Here is a 24,011-nt window from a genome sequence, read left to right on the forward strand (position 1 = left end):
CAGATTAGTGAAGCCGATATATGTGTATGTGTGTGTATGTATGTATGTATATATGTATATATATATATATATATATATATATATATATATATATATATATATATATATATATATATACAGTACAGTCCAAAAGTTTGGAACCACTAAGATTTTTAATGTTTTTAAAAGAAGTTTCGTCTGCTCACCAAGGCTACATTTATTTAATTAAAAATACAGTAAAAAAAACAGTAATATTGTGAAATATTATTACAATTTAAAATAACTGTTTTCTATTTGAATATATTTGACAAAGTAATTTATTCCTGTGATGCAAAGCTGAATTTTCAGCATCATTACTCCAGTCTTCAGTGTCACATGATCCTTCAGAAATCATTCTAATATGCTGATCTGCTGCTCAATAAACATTTAATGTGTACAATTGTACAAAATATTTGTGTACGATATTTTTTTTTCAGGATTATTTGATGAATAGAAAGTTCAAAAGAACAGTGTTTATCTGAAATCTAATCTTTTGTAACATTATAAATGACTTTACTGCCACTTTTGATTGATTTAATGCATCCTTGCTGAATAAAAGTATTCATTTCTTTAATTTCTTTTAAAAAAAAAATAAATAAACATTCTTACTGACCCCAAACTTTTGAACGGTAGTGTATAATGCTACAGAAGCTTTGTATTTCAGATAAATGCTGTTCTTTTGAACTTTCTATTCATCAAGGAATCCTGAAAAAAAAAAGTACACAACTGTTTTCAACATTGAAAATAATCATAAATGTTTATTGAGCAGCAAATCAGCATATTAGAATGATTTCTGAAGGATCATGTGACACTGAAGACTGGAGTAACGATGCTGAAAATTCAGCTTTGCATCACAGGAATAAATTACTTTGTCAAATATATTCAAATAGAAAACAGTTATTTTAAATTGTAATAATATTTCACAATATTACTGTTTTTTACTGTATTTTTAATTAAATAAATGTAGTCTTGGTGAGCAGACGAAACTTCTTTTAAAAACATTAAAAATCTTAGTGGTTCCAAACTTTTGGACTGTACTGTATATATAATTTTTTTTTTTTTTTTTGTTTTTTTTTCCCAAAAAATTTTGACCTCCACATCTCTCTCCCACAGGCAACTACCAGCTGTCCCCCACTGTGAATATGCCACAGGATGACACAGTCATCATTGAAGATGATAGGCCACCTGTTCTTCCTGCCCGCTTGTCTGACCAATCATCATCTAGCTCCCACGAAGACATGGGATTTGTGACAGAAATGCCAGAATCCTGGCCCAAAGATGTCCAGATACAGGATGAAAGGTAATAATATCACCTACCACAGAATCATCCCGACAATAATCGGTTAAGCTGCATATTTGATTGATTTAAAAGGTGCACTCAGTAACATTTCCACAGATAAAACAAATGGTAATTTAGGAAAAGAAAGAAAAGCCGGAGAATCACAGCAAACTTTTTGACTTTTATGGGTTGTTGGATGACAGGTGATCCTCCTTCATTTAGTACCGATCTTTAATCACAGACCCGGGTTCAGACGGCCCGTCTTACCTAATTTTAAAACCTGAAATGTATCTTTCAAGCACAAAAAGCGAGTGCATGCTTTTATGCATTATTAAAATGTAGTCTTTTCCGTTCAGTGGTTCATGGAGCGCATTGATTGACCCCAGCTAATGTTTTCTGATATCAGTCTGTCAGAAAGCCCAAATCACAGCCCATTATGTTTGCACACAACGGTGAAATTTGAGAGCTGATAAATAAATCACTTTGGTATAATGGTGTTTTGCGTAACATCCCGCTGTGTTGGTGACAGCTGTCAGGTCCCAGCAGGGAGGACAAGCCTTGCTCTCCAGGTCCCGTGTTTTGACTTAAGTTGAATGCTTAGGGCTCAAAAGTGCTGTGGAGATCTTGTGGCACTGTTCCTGTTTTGTATATGTGTGTTTAATAATGCATATGATCTGTGCGGTTTACCAGAGAGTGTCTGGGATGGGGTCAAGTTAGGCAATTCTTTATCGTGGTTTTACTACTGTATCTCTAAACTGGCATTTTAGCAAAATTAGATACTAAATAATCTATTAGGGCATAGAAGAAATCATCATTTTCATTACAGTTATTGTGGTTATAGCAGTAGTTTAGCTAAATGTGTTGATGCTTGTTTTTTTAAAATAACATATGTGCGTGGATTTGGCCAGAGTTATAATGATCATTGTTTTACCTGGTCTCACTACAAATAAGATTTCATATACTAATATGGCAGCTAGTCAGATATTGTGTCCTTCACGAAAAAAATAAATAAATAAAAAAAGCTCCTCTTTTCACAGAATTGTGAGATTTAAACCTAATTGTGTGGGGAAAAAAGTCAGAATTGTGAGATAAAAAGTCTAAATTATCTTTATTATTATTGTTATTATTTTTATTACGTGGCAGAAACAAGCTTCCATAATAAGCAAATATATATAACACTTCAGAATGGGGGATACGGAACACATATTCACTATTAATTACAACTTTTTCCTCAATAAAATGATTTATAATAGTAAGGTAGTTGTCAAGTTTAGGTATTGAGTAGGATTAAGGGATGTAGATTCTGGTCATGCAGAATAAGGCATTAATATGTGCTTTAGAAGTACTAATAAACAGCCAATATACTTGGAATATGCATGCTAATAGGCAACTATATAGTTAAAAGTGAGAACTGAACCCTAAAATAAAGTGTTGTGATGTATGGAGATATTTTGTGTGTATTCAAAGGAGTTATATTGTATTTTACACTAGACTCTTTCTGCCCGCTCACATTATTTGCCGTCTGCTCAGCTGCTGCACTCTTCACTATACCTGTGTCAGTGTTTTATTGGCCACCATGGGAAACGTTTATCTGTGTGGTACATTTATCCCTGAATACAGTTGTTTATTGCTTATGCAAGGCCAGACCATGTGTGTGTGTGTGTGTGTGTGTGTGTGTGTAGACCCAGTTCATGCTCCTCGGGCTAAAAGAGGCTCCTAAAGCAAGTGACTTGAGCAATTAATTTCTGTCCACTTTCAATCTCTCGCTCTCAGTCCCTTGAGAAAACTGCACACTTTCCTACAAACCCTTTCAGGCCCAATCTTCCATCTTTCTCTCTCCTAATGAATTATTTCACTTAATGTATGTTGCGTGTATTTTGTTTGTGATGTCATAAGTTTGTCATCATGGATTAAGGCCATGGCAGTGGTGTCATACACACACACACACACACACACACACACACACACACGCACACACACACTTGGCAGAAGCGTGCAGTGCAGCACTGCCTCAGGTTAGTCTGAATTATTCATGTCTAAGGGGCCTTATAAGAGCACCACCCTCTCTTCTCTCTCTGTTTTGTACTCTCATTCAGATTTATGACAAAATTAATTTAGCAGAAGACACGCATGTGTATCTCTCACTGATTAATCTCCTCGGCCATACGTTCATACAGTACACGTGTGTATCCAAATGTTGTGGCAGTTACTCATCCACTGGAGGGCGCTACCACAGGAACCTCAGATGATTAGAAAGACCACACACACTCTCAAAAAATCTGCATTTTTACATTCTCAAAAACATCACTTAGTATGATTCATAAACTTTTTTCCTCATAGGGACCAAAAATGTCCCCATTTCTGGTAATGCCATCATTGTGGGGACATTTTGAGCAATGCCATAGAAGGACCATTTTTGGTTCCCCAAAGGACCTTTCAGTGAATGGTTCTTAAAAGAAGAATTTTTTTCTTCCACTATAAAGAACCTTTTGTTCCATGGAGGTTAAAGGTTCTTCATGGAACCATCAATGCCAAAAAAGAACCTTTATTTTTAAGTGTATGTGACGGATATAGTAAGAGTAGTATGCAATCCTGAATTTAGCCAAAGGTTGTGAGAATGGAATACCAGCTTACTATTACTTAGTATTCCTTGCAAGTGTTCTGTTATTTATTGCAGATTTCAGCAAATGTAGTGCACTCTTAGGGGGAAAAAAGGTTCAGTGGGGTTCTATATAGAACACTAGGGTTCTCGACTCAGTTTTAAAGAACACTTTATGCCAAAAAGGTTCTATGAGGAGAAACGTCTTAAATCATTACATAATACTTTCATGTTTAACAGGTTATTGCAGTTTTTGTAGTAATATAATATTTTTATGAGCTGTTTAATTCATAACATTTAATCAAAATATAAACACTGAATTGAAACTAAATCCATAAAATGATCCCATTATTGAAACCCCCAAAGTATTTAATTTTCTGTTACGCTCCGTCTCGTGCACAGTTGTGTACCGCACATAGTCAACAGCGGATGGACGAGTTTGACACACACAATACTATTGCTTTTGTATACTCTACCAGATGTCAGAGGGCAGCACTGAGTCGTCTCATTTATAGGACATTCATTCAGAAGGATAGAAGAAGAAAAGTAGCGGCTCTGCCATTGCGTGCAAAGTTTAGAGCGAAATTTTTTTCCGAACAGTGTGTTGTTTTGTATCGCTCTTTCTGTACTCTTTTTCAACTACTGCACAATACATTACATCACAACCGCGTATAGTGCCACCTAGTGGACTCTTCTGTTTCAACATTAACCTCCGCAGACCCTCCTGATGACGAAAATTACATCGCGTGAACCAGAATACGGACAGCGGAAGTATACTTTGGGCTTAAAAGGTTCTATATCTGAAGCACCTGACAGAACCCTTTAAAGAGGACCTACAATGCCCCTTTTACAAGATGTAATATAAGTCTCTGGTGTCTATCAGAATGTGTCTGTGAAGTTTCAGCACTAAATACCCCACAGATCATTTATTATAGCTTGTCAAATTTGCCCCTATTTGGGCGTGAGCAAAAACACGCCATTTTTGTGTGTGTCCCTTTAAATGCAAATGAGCCGGCCCGCTTTCCTGAAGAGGGCGGAGCTTTAACAGCTCGTGCTTCGGTTGCTCAACAACAACAAAGCTGGAGAATCTCACGCAGCCAAAATGAGGATTGTTAGTAATGGTGTTCAGCCTTAAGGTCTGTACACATCGGGATGAATATCGCGTGCGATTATCACCGACGTTTAACGCCTCGCGAATAAACAAAGGGCGCCAATGTGAGTGTGCACATCGACATGAAAACAGCAGGCGTAAAAGCGTCATTTAAAAAAAAAAACGCCTCGGGTTGGTTTTTTGGTTTGACGCGCCGCATTAAAAACTGGCAGACCAATGAGATTGCCGCTTTTGTTCACTTGCCTGGAGCTGCTGAAGTTACAGTAAAACATGAATTGGTGGCGCTCAAGCACAAAACGGTCTTGCTGAGCACACTTTGATACCAAGACGATGAAGAGGAAGTAAGTAGACGAGGAAGACCTCTGCCAGTTCTTGGCCACACCAATATATGTGTATTATTTCTGTATTTTTACTGTTTTTTGTTTTTTTTCTTTTACATTCAAGAAATATAGTGGAGAATGTCTATTTCATAAATATGTTTATTTGCACTACCGTTCACTTGCACTACTGTCGTTGAGACTTATTTGCACTACCGTTCCTGACTACCATCTCTCATATGTCATATATATGCCATTTTATATCTGCATTTTTATCTTCCTTAACTTTATTAATATCATAAATATGTTTATTTGCACTACCGTTAAGCACAAGCGTTAAATTGACCCTAGTTTGTGAAGCAGTCCGGCGTAAAATGACGGCATGGTAACAACACTCTACTACAACAACTCTTCCTCTTCTCTAAAGCAGCCCAACATGGCCTCACCCCCTTTGTTGTGTGTTCTCAGGGGTGGGGTTTATGTAAATTTTGGGGTTTGTGATGTCACCAACCAGGGAAGAAGCTTGTTGTAGTACCTGACAGCCATTTGTTGTAGTCTTTAAAAAATGATTTCTGTAAAAGAAAATATCTCCCTTTGCATTGAACTTTTAGCGTCGTAAATTTGCAGATGTTTTGCAAAAAGTGAAATCATCTTGGTGTTCCATTCGAACAGAAAACAGCATACTGCACACAGTATACATACTATATACTGCCGAAATAGTGGGACGACTTTGTTTTTTTCCTTTCATGAAGAATGGCCTCTCGCAGCAGTTTTATGGCCGCACGCACAGAAGCGTATCTCTCATTAACACATTACTAGGGCTACTCTCAAGACAAATGGCTCTTTAGCAGGGCCAAACCACAAACATTAATAAAGTGACCTAGTTATAGCAAAACCAGAAGCAGCCATTTGAGTGTGCATGCAAGTTTGTATCCAGTACCTAAGTGGAATAATGATGATCATTAAATAAAGTAAAATGTTTGCTTGAGGTGTGTGTGTGTGTGTGTGTGTATGAATGTATGTATGGTAGAGCAATAAGACCTTCCATTACAGGGATGCTTTTGGTGGTGAATCTCATGAATACTGTCAAGAACACACCCAACTGTTTAATTCATAAACATCAAATCAGACGGCAACTCCTTTAAGTTCACACTTCTTTTCTTCTGTTTCCAGAGTGGTTTTGTTGATGTGTGTTTAAAGGCAGTTGGTTTGTGTCATTAGCGGAGCGTCCTGTCTGGCCAGAGTTAATTGGACGCTGCTCTAATGGCCTAATTGAGTGTGATGGAGTGGAATGGAGTGCTGTGTGTGAGTGTCTGGATGGTCAGCTTGTGTTCAGTGGCCTGGTCTACATCATAGTTGACAGAAAGACTTTTTGTGATTTAACTTGAGTTAAGAACTTAATTTGTATGCGTTAGATTAGTGTGTGTAGCACAGTTTCTGTCTCCACACGTCTCACGTGACCAAGATAGAACTACATGTGTTGGGATACCTCATAAAGTCATGAAGTCATATCTCATGTGTTTTGCCGTGTGCTCTTTTAATTACACATTCTCCCCAAATGCTAATGGATCCCTGTTGGATATGAATATTAAGATTGCACAGCAGTGCGCTGTTGTTCCAGCATGTTCAACATATTGCAGCTTCCTCAGCCCCATTGTGTGTGTCTGTACTGTACACCTCCCAGATGTTTTTCACATTTGAACCCTCTAGAGTTTTCACCATACTGGGGTTCATATTTATCTCAGAAGGATTTATACTTGTAACATTTCTCCCCACAATATACACACACTTTCTAATTTTTTATTATTATTATTATTATTATTATTATTTATTTTTAAGAATATCCAGGCCTTACTTTTAATTATAATATAAGTGAATGAGAACTGGTGCTGTCAACCTTAAAAATGACTAATAAATACCACAAAAATAATGTAATATGAAACTTAAATAATGCAATATGAAAATAAAATAAAAATATTATTGATAGAAAATTGACAGTTTTGTAGTTTTTCTCTTTTTGAAATTTGATTTAATAAAATAAAATAAATTAAATTAAATACAAATAAATAAATAAATAAAATAAAATAACATACAGTAATAATAAAATGAAATAATAATAATAATAAAAAAAATAAATAAATAAATAAATAGATAATATATATTTATTAAATAATAAATTAAAATAAAATAATAAAAAATAAAACAAACTACATTTAAAAATAAATACATAAATAATAATAAAATAAAATACAATAAAATAAAATAAAATAACACAGTAATAATACATAAATAATTAATAAAGTAACACAATAAAATCAAATAATAAAATAACACTGTAATAATAAATAAATAATAAAAAATAAAGCTAAATAAATAATAAATAATAACATACACAATAAAATAACATACAGTAATAATAAAATGAAATAATAATAACAATAAATAAATAAATAAATAAATAATAAAATATATTAATTAAATAATAAATAAAAATAAAATAATAAAAATAAAACAAACAAAAAATAAATACATAAATAATAATAAAATAGAATACAATAAAATAAAATAACACAATAATAATAACATGCAATAATAATAAAATAAAATGTATAAAAAATAAAGCTAAATAAATAAATAAATTATACAATAAAATAAAATAATAAAATATAAAATAAAATAATAATACATAAATAACATAAATAAAAATAAATAAATAATAAAATAAAATAAAATAATAAAATAAACATTTCTCTGAGACTAGTGTGTGAGTCAGCCAAGGAGCTGTAGTGTTTAATATGCTAGTAGAGAGAGCAAAATAATTACAACAGGGTTTGGGAGGAATTGAGAGAGTCTAAGGAGAATACATTGACCTCATCTTCAGTAATGGAGAGCTCTCTCTCTCTCTCTCTCTCTCTCTCTCTCTCTGTCGCTCTTCTTACATTCATCCAGTCGATATCTGCTAGGCAGCATGCATCTAATCAAGCATCATAACATTGAGATCAATACCAACAACACACCCGTCTACCCTCTCTAATAAAACACATCCTACACATCTACAAGTCAGAGTGCTTCCGCTGGCCTGACGCTTCACATCACAGCAGTGCTTTAGTAAACTGAGGCCAGAACAGCAGTATAGTGCAATATCACACTCCGTATTATTTTGCATTCTCCATACTCTGAACTTCTCTCTGGTGCAGCTTGTTTTAAACTCCTCTAAACCTTGTTTTGCTCCCATGCTGTTCCCAAAGTTCAGATGTGTTTTTGCGATTTACATCAGAGCTCCCATCAGTCAGCAGTGAATTACGAACAGCAAGAAACTCACTCTCAGTAAAAGGATTCGTGACTCAAAACATTAAAAAGGAAAGTGGGGACAAAAGGGAAGGTTTTATGAGCACGGAACACGTGAGCGGGATGTTTTTAAGTAGGAGGCTCACAGGAACGAGGGGAGCGGATGTATTTTGACACTTTTAAATCCCAGGGATGCAGTTTGAACGCTTGCCTCGGCTTCTGTTTGTTTAAGACGAGGGAATATTAGTGAGAAACCGTCTCAGGTGCTTTTTAAACTTTTAAAACTCTGCTTAAGATATTGTGAAGTTACACAAACACTCATTTGCTTTATTATTTGACACTTTAAGAAGAATAAATTAATTGTGTAAAAAAAAAAAAAAAGCCTGCAAATAGGGTATTTCTACAATGACATCAGTAACCAAACTTTTTGCTTTTGTGTGGAACTGCATCCGTTCCACACCTGTAATAACTATATCCCAGCTTGAAGAATTTCATATTCCATATACAGTATTATAGGATTAAAAATGTAATGTAAAAATATTGATTGAAATCTCTGAGTATTTACTGTGTATTATTATTATTATTATTATTATTATTATTATTATTATTATTATTATTATCAGATATGACATAATAATAATAATAATAATAATAATAATAATAATGGCTATTTACAGTATGGAATATGTGATTAGATTTCTTGGACTCCTATGGTTTGACGATGACAACAACAACAAACAAACAAACAAACAAACAGACAAATAAAAATAATGGCTATTTAAAATATGGAATATTTTATTAAATTTCTAGAACTCCTATGGTCTGACGATGACACCAAAAACAAGAACAAGAACAACAACAACAACAACAACAACAACAATAATAATAATAATAATAATAATAATAATAATAATTATTATTATTATTATTATTATTATAAATAAAATAATGGCTATTTACAATATTGAATATATTATTCAATTTCTAGGACTTCTATGGTCTGACGATGATAACATCAACAACAACAACAATAATAATAATAATAATAATAATAATAATTTTTACATGATCTGACAGCAGTCATTGGTTGTGTATGTACTTACAACAATACATATAGGTTGATCAAACCCAATGATCAGATTTTATTCTAGGACATTATTCCATCTAATTCCATTCCATCAGTGTTGTTGTAAGTTTCTGCATCACTACATTTGATCTAGTCCCTCTCTGCTGTCCTTGCTGGGAACGCTTTTACTCTATTTCAGTCTATATTCAGTTTGGAAACACTTCATTTCGGTATCCAGATCTCATGTCTCAGATGCATTATGTTCTTATTTCCTCTCAGGGACACGGTGTGTGCATGTTTGTTATGAAATAAGTAGGAATTAAGGGATGAATAATGCATCATTCTTGTGTTTGTCCTCCTGTCAGTGGATTTGAGAGCTAGTGTGACCGTGTGTTGTTGCTGTAGTGGGTGATGGAGGTCTAATCCAAGGACTTGTTTATTGTTTGGACTCGAGACATGAAGTTGCCGGAAGGCTGGAGGATAAGTGTACTTTAAAGTGGGCTGCTAAACAGAGTTTTGTAGAGTAGAGCTGAGTCTAAAGTGGACCCCTGCTGAAGGAGAAGACTGCTAAAGCTCTCTCTCTCTCTCTCTCCTGAATCTCTTGCCACTCTCTCTCACTTCAAAGCCATTTTCATTTTATGTCAGTATTATTATTATTATTGTTGTTGTTGTCGTTGTCGTTGTTGTTCATGTTTTTCAATAACTCCATAAAAATAAAAAATAAAAAAATAATATCATGCATTATTTATTTAGACCTTTAAAATAAAAACAGCAACGGCATAATTCATTCATTAATTAATTCATTCATTCATTCATTCATTCATTCATTCATTCATTTTTTATTTTTTTTATTTTATTTTGTTTTGTTTTGTTATTCAGGTTTTTCAGTAATGCCATAAAAATGCAAAACAACAGTGGCAGGCAATTTATTTTTGATTGATTGATTGATTGATTGATTGATTGATTGATTGATTGATTGATTGATTGACTGATTGACTGATTGACTGACTGACTGATTGACGCTTTTCAGTAAACCCATAAAAATTAAAAACAACAATGGCAGGATTTATTTTATTTTATTTTATTTTATTTTATTTTATTTTATTTTATTTTATTTTATTTTATTTTTCAGGTTTTTCAGTAACACCAGAAAAACAATAAAAAAAAATAATAAAAAAAAAACAACAGTGGCAGACAATTATTTCTGATTGATTGATGCTTTTCAGTAAACCCATTTATTTTATTTTATTTTATTTTATTTTATTTTATTTTATTTTATTTTATTTTATTTTATTTTATTTTATTTTATTTTATTTTATTTTATTTTATTTTATTTTATTATTTTTCAGATTTTTCAGTAAGACCAGAAAAAAAATAAAAAATAAAAAAATAATAAAAATAAAATCAACAATGGCAGGCAATTTATTTTTGATTGATTGATTGATGCTTTTCAGTAAACCAATAAAAATTAAAAACAACAATGGCAGTTTTATTTATTTTATTTTATTTTATTTTATTCTTATTTTATTATTCAGGTTTTTCAGTAACACCAGAAAAAAAAAAAAAATACATAAAAAAATAATAAAAATAAAAACAACAGTGGCAGGCAATTTTTATTTTATTTTATTTTATTTTATTTTATTTTATTTTATTTTATTTTATTTTATTTTATTATTTTATTTTATTTTATTTTATTTTATTTTATTATTTTTCAGATTTTCAGATTTTTCAGTAAGACCAGAAAAAAAATAAAAAATAAAAAAATAATAAAAATAAAAACAACAATGGCAGGCAATTTATTTTTGATTGATTGATTGATTGATTGATTGATTGATGCTTTTCAGTAAACCAATAAAAATTAACAACAACAATGGTAGTATTTATTTTATTTTACTTTACTTTACTTTACTTTTTATTTTATTTTATTTTATTTTATTTTATTTTATTTTATTTTATTTTATTTTTATTTTATTTTATTTTTCAGTAACCCAGTAAAAGTTAAAAACAACAAGGGCAGTTTATTTATTTATTTATTTATTTTAGCTTTGTTGATATTATTATGTTTCTTGATTAATTTTATATTAATCCCTTAATATATTAATATTTCATTAATATCAAACATATTGTGTCATAATTAATAACAAGAAAAGTAATATTTCTTCTCCCTCTTACCCTCCTTCAGTACGCTCAGTCCAGACGCAGATGTGGATGCCATGTTTCAGAGGGAAGGCTTTGGCCGGCAGAGCATGTCAGAAAAGCGGACCAAACAGTATGGTGATGCTGCTCAGCTGGAGATTATCAAGAGTCGCAAGTCGAAGAGTATGGACCTAGGTAACCACACTTAACACCACAACTCCCCATACCATTTCCTGTCCCTTGCCTTGCTCCTTCCTGTTCCTTCGCAATCGAGCAGTGCGCTATATCAGCTGGGGTGTGAATGCAAGTGCAGCGCTTGACGTTAAAGTTAATAGTATCCGACACAGAAATGGGTGCACCAAACTTAAAAGAGTACAGAGAGCTGTCGAACATTAAAAATGCATTCATGATGACATGAAGTTAAAAACTCCTAACTAATATATTTGTCACTCATCTTTCGAAGTAGGCCTTTTAACTCACCTCTTTGCTCTGAGGCGGGTTTGTTGGGACACAAGGACAGGTCAGGGTTGTTCAGAGCGTGGATCAGCACTCGGCTGGCCGCTCTCAGGGGACCCACAGCCTCTGCCGCATGGCCGCGCGGCTAATCGGAGGAGATAAAACATCTCTTTCATCCTACTCCTCCTCTCCTTTATCCTTAGTCAACATCAAGACCACAGTCTCCTGAGACCAGGACCAATGCCCTCTCAGTCAAGAAAAGACTAGACACCCGAGACTCGTCTCCCTCAGACACTCGGTCTTTACACTTCAGTAGCAAAAGTGAAATGGCTGGAAGATAATATAGCACTCATTTTTAAAAAATGGGAGAGTGAGGAAAAGAGGAAAAGGCAAGGAAAAGGAGCAGCAGATAAGACCTATTTTAGAGCCCCATCAATGTTTAACGGAGTTAGGCTATGGATATGCGTTGAAATTAAATGTTTTGGTCTATCAGTATTGGTCTGTACGCATTAACCAAAACATACAGAAAAGAAAGTTATGACAAAATGAATATTTTTATTTTATTTTAATGTATTGCATTATTTTATTTTATTTAGTGTTGTTATTCAGGTTTTTCAGTAACCCCATAAAAATTAAAAACAACAATGGCATGCAATTTATTTTTTATTGATTGGTTTGATTGATTGATTGATTGATTGATTGACTGAGACTTTTCAGGAAACTTATAAAAATTAAAAACAACAATGAGAGGCTTTATTTTTATTTATTTATTAAAAAGTAACGAAGATCTATATATTATATATAATACATTTATATATAATTCTATAATAAATCATAAATCATATATATATATATATATATATATATATATATATATATATATATATATATATATATATATATATATATATATATATATATATATATACACACACACACACACCATTTCAAACAAGCACCGTTTCAAGCCCTCTCGACTCATTAGAAGCACGTTTCAATTCCACCAAATCTCTTGTGCTTTGTTCTTATGAGCCATTTTCTTCAAATGGCATTCAGGGTTGAATATATGTGATTGCCCCTCTCAGGGTATTTATATGGAGAAAAAAAAAAAAAGAAAAAGAAAAATCAAACTTCATGGTATGATTTCTACCGTATGCATGGTAAAACAAAAAGGAATTGGTTATGCTTGGTTGATTCAGCTAAAATCACTCTAAAACACAACATAACTGCCCAATGCTTTTGAATGTTAATGATCACACATCGCATGCTAATCCATTCAGTTCTCTGTCTCTCTTTCACCACCTCATGATTTATCCCACTTTGACTGTCTCACTTCCTGTCTCACTTTCACCAGGTGATTTGCATGCCTCTTGGCTTTGGCCTTTGCAAATGTCAAGTAACATCTGTAATGGAATAAGTTGGTGCATGGGTCTCGGAATGGTGGAATGTCTTGAATTAACCAATCACAATTGTTTATGCCTCCCTAACAGTAGCCGACGAGTTTAACCTCACTCCCCGAAAAGAGAGGACAGAAGGTAAGGCAACCAATCAGGGACTCACTCCACACTAACCTCACAAACGGACTGCATCTCTGTGTGTTTGGGCATGCTCATTTTCAGATGTTTTGGTGGATTTCTAATGGTGTTTTTAAAGATTATATATATATATATATATATATATATATATATATATATATATATATATATATATATATATATATATATATAGTTTTTCAGACAATTCTATGCTCTGTTGCAAAACCTAGTGAGCTGCCAGCCGCTACATTATGTTGCTGCCATAAACACTTCACTTTGGCTAAATTGTAAACCAGCATTTTGTGTATCATTCATGCAGTAAGTATTCCCAGAATGCACTGTGAGTGGAAGAAGAAATCAAGATTGAAAATGGCTCACTATTATTATAATAATTCAGTCAATAGTTTTTTAAAGATTCCAATAAAAAGAAACACAGTTTTACCCAAAATTGGTGTTGTTAGCTTAGCAACATGCTAACATCAAACTCTATTATAATCTATAATTTACTGAATAGTTTAGAAAACATTTTCAATCAAGTTTTAATCTAAAAAAGGACAACTTCACCGTATTTGTCTTTAGCCTAGCAACATGTTAATGTCAAAGTCTATTAGAATCAATTGAGAGAAATGTAGACAACATATAGGCTATACTAATTCATCACATACTGATTAATATACAAAACATTGTTTTAAGTTTCAGTCTAATTAAAAATGGACAATTATTACACAAGATGTAGGCTATTTGTGCCTTTAGCTTAGCAACATGCTAATGTCAGTCTGTTAGAATCAATTGAGAGAAATGTAGACAACAGTTATGATGTTTCATTATATACTGAATAGTTTAGAAAAAAAAAAAAATACGTTTCAATCTTTAAATGGACAATGATCATGGTTGTGCCTTTAGCTTAGCAATATGCTAAAGTCAAACTCTTTTAGAATCATTTGAGAGAAATGTAGAATAGATATAATATTTGATTAGATACTGAACAGTTTTGGGGGAAAAAAACAATGTTTTAATTTTATGTCTAATTAAAAAGACAATTTTACCCAATATTTGTTTGTTTTTAGCTTAGCAAGATGCTAATGTCCAAGTCTATTTGAATCGATTGAGAGAAATGTAGACAACAGTTATAATATTTCATTATATACAGAATAGTATATACAAACCCAATTCCAAAAAAGTTGGGACACTGTACAAATTGTGAATAAAAAAGGAATGCAATAATTTACAAATCTCATAAACTTATATTTTATTCACAATAGAATATAGAGAACATATCAAATGTTGAAAGTGAGACATTTTGAAATGTCATGCCAAATATTGGCTCATTTTGGATTTCATGAGAGCTACACATTCCAAAAAAGTTGGGACAGGTAGCAATAAGAGGCCAGAAAAGTTAAATGTACATATAAGGAACAGCTGGAGGACCAATTTGCAACTTATTAGGTCAATTGGCAACATGATTGGGTATAAAAAGAGCCTCTTAGAGTGGCAGTGTCTCTCAGAAGTCAAGATGGGCAGAGGATCACCAATTCCCCGCGAAAAATAGTGGAGCGACGTCAGAAAGGAGTTTCTCAGAGAAAAATTGCAAAGAGTTTGAAGTTATCATCATCTACAGTGCATAATATCATCCAAAGATTCAGAGAATCTGGAACAATCTCTGTGCGTAAGGGTCAAGGCCGGAAAACCATACTGGATGCCCATTATCTTCGGGCCCTTAGATGGCACTGCATCACATACAGGAATGCTACTGTAATGGAAATCACAACATGGGCTCAGGAATACTTCCAGAAAACATTGTCGGTGAACACAATCCACCGTTCCATTCGCCGTTGCCGGCTAAAACTCTATAGGTCAAAAAAGAAGCCATATCTAAACATGATCCAGAAGCGCAGGCGTTTTCTCTGGGCCAAGGCTCATTTAAAATGGACTGTGGCAAAGTGGAAAACTGTTCTGTGGTCAGATGAATCAAAATTTGAAGTTCTTTTTGGAAAACTGGGACGCCATGTCATCCGGACTAAAGAGGACAAGCACAACCCAAGTTGTTATCAGCGCTCAGTTCAGAAGCCTGCATCTCTGATATTATGGGGTTGCATGAGTGCATGTGGCATGGGCAGCTTACACATCTGGAAAGGCACCATCAATGCTGAAAGGTATATCCAAGTTCTAGAACAACATATGCTCCCATCCAGATGTCGTCTCTTTCAGGGAAGACCTTGCATTTTCCAACATGACAATGCCAGACCACATACTGCATCAATTACAACATCATGGCTGCGTAGAAGGAGGATCCGGGTACTGAAATGGTCAGCCTGCAGTCCAGATCTAAAACATTTGGTGCATCATAAAGAGGAAGATGAGACAAAGAAGACCTAAGACAGTTACTAGAATCCTGTATTAGACAAGAATGGGACAACATTCCTATACCTAAACTTGAGCAACTTGTCTCCTCAGTCCCCAGACGTTTGCAGACTGTTATAAAAAGAAGAGGGGATGCCACACAGTGGTAAACATGGCCTTGTCCCAACTTTTTTGAGACGTGTTGATGCCATGAAATTTAAAATCAACTTATTTTTCCCTTTAAATGATACATTTTCTCAGTTTAAAAATTTGATATGTCATCTATGTTGTATTCTGAATTAAATATTGAAATTTGAAACTTCCACATCATTGCATTCTGTACAGTTTTTACATTTGTACAGTGTCCCAACTTTTTTGGAATCGGGTTTGTATATTTCATTTCAATCTAAAATAGACAAATTTGTTCATGGTTGTTGCCTTTAGCTTAACAATATGCTAATGTCAAACTCTATTAGAATCAACTGAGAGCAATGTAGAATGAATATAATATTTGATTAGATACTGAATAGTTTAGAAGAAAAAACAACAACAATGTTTTAATTTTCTGTCTAATTAAAAAGACAATTTTACCCAATATTTGTTTGTTTTTAGCTTTGCAACATGATTATGTCAAACTCTGCTAGAATCATGTTGAAGACAGTTATAATACTTAGATACTGCATAGTATCAAAAAAGCATTGTTTTTTAAGCTTCAATTTAATTAAAAACAGATCATTTTACACCATATTTATTTCTTTTTAGTTAGCTACATGATAACGTCTATTAGATTCAATTGTGAGTTCTGTGTGGTTTTGATGAATAGCATTATTTTATGCGGTGTGGAGATGAGCTTCCATTATCGTTAAGATACTGCCTATGTAGGCAGTAGACAGCAAGGCGACTCAATGGGTTCTGAAACAGAGCCATAGTATTCTTAGCATGAAAAATGAACACGGCAAGACCACCAGTGACGGTGGAAATGAGACCAGCAACAAGTTTAATCTGTGTTTGGAAAAATCCTTCAAAACTGCCCCCCTTTGACTTCATGACTCTCCGATCTGGTGTTAACTGTTAGTAATCAATCTAACTAAACGACTGTGTGCGTTGTGCTCGTTAAGGAAGTCATTTGAAGTAATTGCCATCAAATCAGAGAGGGTGTTGCTTTCTTCATTCCCATTGAAATGAAGTGCCATGGTGTTAAATAAACGTTTTGGCAACAACTTTTTTTGGAAAGCAAAGCGTACTGCCTGTTCTTGAGGGAGTATGATGGAAGAAAACATTAATTATGCTGAGGAGTTCTGGAATGGGAAAAGAAACGGAGGTGTGTGTGTGGATGCATGCGTGTGTGAGGAGAGATTGCTGAAATTCTGTTTGAAATAAAGACCCTCAATGTCAGACGGGCCTGTTTGGCTTACTGCAATTAATCCATCAATGTCAAACGTCTGGAGCAGAGAGTTGTAGTTACAGCACAGGGGAGCACATATTCATGCTGTGTGGAGACTAGAGATGTATGGAGACCGAATGTTCAGTGTTGAGTCATGTTATGTCGAGAATTCATCCTGTCAAAAAGTCAAAGCTTTTCTGTGTTAAAGTCAACATGAAACGCTGTTTGCAACCCATTTTATTTCCAATAAATAAAATATTCTTGAAGAAATGTAAGGAGGGAATTGAATGGATAGTGAAAGATGGGAGTTGCATACTAGTCATGTGGTTGGGAAGCAACTTATTTTCCGTTCTACACTCTTAAAAATAAAGGTTCCAAAACGGTGTTTTCGTGGCAATGCTATAGAACCTCCATGTTTTATTCCCCATAGAAGCTTTAAGTGATCAGTTATTGAGAGAAACATTGTTTTCTTAGTGTGAAGAACATTTTAATAATCCAAAGAAACTTTTGTGCACTGGAGTTTTCCTCTCTTCCCAGTCTGTCAGTAATGCTCTGTTTCGTTCCTGTCTCTACACTGTAAACCCGAATAAGAGGTAATCAGTCACATCAAATTTTCTGAGTTATGATATTCTCAATTTACTCTCCCTTTCGAGTGCAATGGGCAAAGCGTGCTGGGAAATAGAAATCCCAGCCCAGTTTCAGTTAAACGTAAGTTATGTTAAAAGAAATGAGTTCATGCAGCTCAAAACAATGAAACAGTTCAGTTTACTTGAAATATGTCAGTGCTGTGAACTCAAAAGAAAAAAGACATTTCTAAATACTCATAACAGTTAATTTAACTGAACTCATTTAATTTAAGTTTGTCCTACAGTGAATGAAGCCCCTCCCTCCCACATTGTACTCTGATTGGTCAGCTAGACCTGGGTGTTGTGATTGGTCAAGCAATTCAAGTTTGTTTGAGAAATGTCCCGCCCCTTACCATAACCACGAGTTTCAACCCACTACTAACTAACTCAACCAGGCCCGCCCCTTTATTTTGGGTTTATTTAAATTAGTAATATTGTGATATGTTCGTTCCTGGAAGAACTACTACGACTACAATGGAGGCATTTCAGGGAGTTCAGAAACAGTGTGCACTGATATAAAGAATAACTCCCGCTGGAGTGACTTTGTGCTTTGAAACTTTGCAGAGCTTATTCATGTTCAAACAGCAACATTACACACTAAAGAAAGTCGAATGTGTAAAAAAACAGTCTCAAAGTCACCAAATTCTCCACAGCAATCAAAGTTTCCAGTATGTCTGGAAGTGACAGTGAAGGATGTCACATTCTGAAAGTTTCATGACTGAGCAGAAATGTAGATGTGACTCAGCAGATTCTGAGCATCGCTGATGTCATTACGCCAATGAGACAGATGAAAATGTAATGACTGATTGGCTTGCGGCATTAGAAGTTAATTAGGACAGATGTAAAGGAGCAAGGGACAACCTGGACATCCTCTGGTCCACTAATGATCCAGGACATATGGGAATGGAGGGTATGTAACCCCAAGACTCTTTTAATCTTCCTGGACACACCAGGACAAAACCTCCTTGCTGCTGCAGAGCTATTTTAAGCCTAATAACCCTTTTAACTTGATGCATAAAATTGCAGATAGCTGAATAAATTACATGCGATGGATCGTGCTTTCATACGCAAATGCTGGCCTGTGTTACCTTGAGTATCACTCATGAGAATATTGCCGGCCATCTTAACAATACCACGGCCACAGCACTCGAATCAACCACCGCAGGTTATTCAGGGCTTAAATGATGCTTTCTTTTAGCATTTAATGGTAATCACTCTTAACCGCTCAAGTGCTTGAGGTGCCTTTGTGGGTTTGCTAATTAAAGAGATGAAGGTGCTTTATGATACAGATACACATTCACTGTTGTTGTGTCTCTCTACTTCTTTTTTCTCTTTTTTTGGTGTATGTAGTGATACAATGGTAATATTTGATTAGCAAATTTAAAGGGTTAGTTCACCAAAAAATGAAATTTCTGTCATTAATTACTCACCCTCATGTTGTTCCACACCCGTAAGACCTTCGTTCATCTTTGGAACACAAATTAAGATATTTTTTTATGAAATCCGAGAGGTGTTTTTTCTTTTTTTTTTTTAATCCTCCATTGAAAGCAACGAAATAACCACATTCAAGGTCCAAAAAAGAAGTAAAAACATTGTTAAAATAGCCAACGTGACTACAGTGGTTCAACCTTAATGTTATGAAGCGACGAGAATACTTTTTGTGCGCAAAAACAAAACAAAAATAATGACTTTATTCAACAAATTAGTTGTTTTGTGGAAACCACACCAAAAAAAAGAAAAAAAAGAAAAAAGTTAGAAAGAATTATTAAAATAGCATTTTTGTCACAATATAAAAGTCTCTCTTTTTTTTTTTTTTTTTTTTTTTTTTTTTTTGTCAGTGTTATGCATCCTTGAAGACTGTAAAAAGACTCTCACCCAACATTGGTTAACCCTTAAATGCATACCTCTGGGGCCGTATTCACAAAACATTTTATCTTACCACTAAGAGTTCTCCTAAATAGCAGTAAAAGTTCTTAGCTAAGAGTTTTCTCTTAAAACCTATTCACAAAGCTGCTGAGACAAACTTTTAATAAGGAATAGACAGAAGTCTTAAGCTAAGAGTAAGGGCGGGGTTGACCTCGTTGCTATGGACTATACACACAGTGATTGGCTGATGGGGAGGAGTCAGCGATTTAATCATAGAAATATTGTAGAATGGGGTGTCATGTTTCCATATTAAAATAAAGGTTTTAAAATACAAATGTTGTCCTATTCAAATAAATGTTTTTTTAATAAAAATGTTCCCACAGTCAAAATAAAATGTTGCCATAAAGGTTTTAAATGTAGGCTAAGTGTCACTAATTAAACTATACAGTTAATTGTCCACCTCTTGGATGTCTGCATCTCAAAAGAATGCAGAATTCAACCGACAAATGATGTTTTATAAACAAAGTTTGGGAGAAACACATTCAAACGGTCTGTCTAATCAGCAAGAGAAGAGGAATAAATACACAGACGATATATATATATATATATATATATATATATATATATATATATATATATATATATATATATATATATATTTTTTTTTTTTTTTTTTTTTACTCTGTTAAATTATTTGTAAGTGTGAACCCATGAAAACCACTGCCACAGGTAATCAGACAATATTTATTTATTTGTTAAAGATTAATTTTTGGCGTCTCATCATAGATTCAAATCTATAAATCAAATGTTTTTATTGCATTGCATTTTATTGCATTTATGAAGAAAAGGTTCAGCACCCAAGGCTCTATCGCTATTGCCTCAATGGTGTTCAGTGTCTTTGGGTGGATTAGGACTGTTTGTGATTTGGTCTTAGTGATTTAGGAGTCCTCTTGACTACTCCTAACGTCTCACAGACTTAGGAGCTAGTTTTAGCGCTAAAATGCTTTGTGAAATACTCTTAGAGCAAAAATTTAGGACTCCTAAAATTAGGACTGACACGCCCATTATTTTTAAGAGTTTATCCTAAATCGGCAAGTTAGGAGCTACTTTTAGCCTTAAGATGTCTTGTGAATACGGCCCCTGGTCTTTATCGACCCGGGACGTAATCCACTACTCTCCTCCTCATTCATTTTTTAAAGTTAAAAATCAACCTTCTTAGTATTCCTTAATCAATTCATTATAAACAATATAACTAGAAAAAAAATCATAAAATTAGAATAGAATGCCTGTTTTCCCATTCATTTGTTGTAAAAAATTGTATAGGGTCACTAACGACCCGAGGTGTGTATCAGTGTATGTATGTGTGTGTATATATATATATATATATATATATATATATATATATATATATATATATAAAATATTTTTTTTTTTTTTTTTTTTTTTTTTTTTTTTTTTCTGCACAACAATATTTGAATCTTTGATGAGTACAATTTTACCTTTTATTCCACAAGGTGGGAATGTCTGATACACAATGATGAAGTGACATTTCATTCAGACAGAAAACGAAAGAATAGGAAGAATCATCAGCAAAACTTGTAATAGCTTAGCGATTTACTGCAGAGCAAGTACTGAATGCAATCAAATATAAGTGTCACTGTCACTTGATGATGGATCTGGTGAGCTGTCAGCGATCAAAATAGTGATTCTGAAGATGTTGAAAATGATAGTTTTGAGAATATGTTTGAGATCGCAAATGGGCTCTCATTCGCAATCTCAAACATATTCTCAAAACTATCATTTGCTGAATGTACTGGGAAATGAGCTCTGACGAGGACAGTGATGATGGCATAATTATCTGCTCAAACTGAACCCTTCCAAGCTCCAAAAGGTAACAAATATACTTTATTTTATTCTTCTGTAATTTTTACTCTAATATCAGGGTAGTTTTATATTATCGCGACAGGTAGAGATCCATACGTGATAGATATAGATCCGGGTCACTAAAGACCCGAATATGTAAGAATGATTAGCAAAATGTTCATGCATTCAAGGGTTAAGAGCAAATATTTACAATGTTGTTATCATTTAGTATCAATTCAAAATGAACGCAGCCTAATTTTAATATAAATGACAGACAATGAATAACAAAGATCCTTTTTGATATATGTACATTTCAAATGAAACTTGGCTTGAGAAGGCTAAACCTCAAGCCAGGAATCGAACTCACAGTTGCGCCATGTGTTGTAGCGCTGCCCACTAGGCTATTGTCTCACTACTGTTAATACTCCCATGCAAAGCCTACTCATACATATGTAACCTATTAGGGAAAACTACGCTATCACTCTTAATACCACATGCAAATGTGTAGCCGATAATTCACATTTCTGTTTTTTTTTATTTATTTATTTTTTTTTTATTACAAGAATAAAATAAAATAATACATAAAATATTAATAATTTTTTTTTTTTTTTTTTTAAAAAGAGAGAAAGAAAAGTTTTTATCATTGATGATAAAAAAAATAAATAAATAAATAAAAATAAAAATATTGTCATTTTTTGTACCCACAGCGACAAAAAACACATTCTGGTTTAGTACCATCTGTACCATGGTACTTTTTGAAAATACAAAATACCATGGTGCAATGACAGGTGTAGTGCTATATTACATTTCAGGTTATAAGAGTATAATTCATTATGGTACAACTACAGTACTTTTTTTAAAATTTTTTTTTTTTTTTCTCTAAGGGGTATATACCATGATACTGTAATTCATTTACCATGGTATTAACATGGTACTCAAAGAATGCCACGACATGGTAGTGCCATGGTAATTTTTGGTGCTGTATGTCAGTACCATGGTATTATCATCTTATACAATCACTGCTCTTCTTTGTCTTCACACCCAGATGAGAAAATAGTAGGAAAACATGCAGCGAGAGGATGAAAATAAAAATAGTGTATGTGGCGTGTGATAAGATCACAGTGGTTTGATCCATTGAGGGTTGCATGACAAAATCCTGCCTGAAAAAAAAAAAAGCGCAATTATGAGCGTTCCATCCCTTCACGTGTTTTGCACAATACAATGCCATGCTGCAGAAAACCGAACGGGCTCTGCAGTTTGATTATTCCAAGATTCGGAGTGATGCAGATGTCATTTGTGTTTCCCCGAAGCAGGCTTTATCTGCTCAATCCCTTTGTGTTTGCCGTGCGTTCGGCTCCTGCACTTCAGTGTAGCAGATTTGTGTATAAGCTCTGAAAGCCGCATGTTCACATGGTATCTAAAGCATGTTGATTAAAGAGGCTTCTCCAGCATATGGGAAGCGATATTAGTTCATATGCGTGCCAGGCGCATTGGATTCTTTCCTTTTTCATTTCTATTAATAACAAACAGAGACAGACACCCCCCACAGATACAGCGTGCTTCGTCAGAGAAGAGAAAAGTCTGATGGGGAGAGATGGTCTAGATTTATACCTTTGTGGACAGGAGAACTTGGTGGTCCAAATTCTTAAATTCTTTATTAACAGGAACAGTACAGCCAGAAATGCATATGTTGTCATCCTGCTTTGATCCTGCGGATCAAAGAGGACACGGAAAACACGCCGACAGACAAAACAGTGCAGGCTACTTTATGCACAAAACAAAGTCTCAGCTTTCAAGTTTTGTAGGTTTTATTATGCACTGTAAAATCTTATTAGTTACACTTATTTAAAAAAAAAAAGCATGGAAACCGATTGCCTTAAAAACAACAAAAAAAAAAAAACAACTAAGTAAAGTGAAATAGGAATAGTCTGTTGTACTGGCAAATGCTTAGTAGAGTTCACTTACAATAGAGTTCTAGAACTGTAGAGAGTACTTGATGATTTTCTTCAGATTTACTCTTGACTTTGTATAGCTATCATTGTTGTAACCATTGTTGAATGTTGAAGTTGTGTGACTCAGGCATGGTCAATTGCAAAATATTTCACAAATATAGAGGGAGTATATCAA

The 24,011-nt window shown here is 33.8% G+C and overlaps 1 protein-coding gene across 1 annotated transcript in view; it reads left to right on the forward strand.

The window, feature by feature from the left end:
* The window catches only part of LOC125257746 (partitioning defective 3 homolog), a 245,277-nt gene that overhangs the window by 41,473 nt on the left and 179,793 nt on the right, over positions 1 to 24,011 (forward strand). Inside the window, exons 5-7 of the mRNA XM_048174395.1 lie at positions 1,132 to 1,318; positions 11,861 to 12,009; positions 13,761 to 13,805. Of these exons, the coding sequence (XP_048030352.1) occupies positions 1,132 to 1,318; positions 11,861 to 12,009; positions 13,761 to 13,805 (381 nt within the window). The remainder of the gene's footprint in view (positions 1 to 1,131; positions 1,319 to 11,860; positions 12,010 to 13,760; positions 13,806 to 24,011) is intronic.

Source organism: Megalobrama amblycephala, linkage group LG22 (genome assembly GCF_018812025.1).
Source record: "Megalobrama amblycephala isolate DHTTF-2021 linkage group LG22, ASM1881202v1, whole genome shotgun sequence".
NCBI lineage: Eukaryota > Metazoa > Chordata > Actinopteri > Cypriniformes > Xenocyprididae > Megalobrama > Megalobrama amblycephala.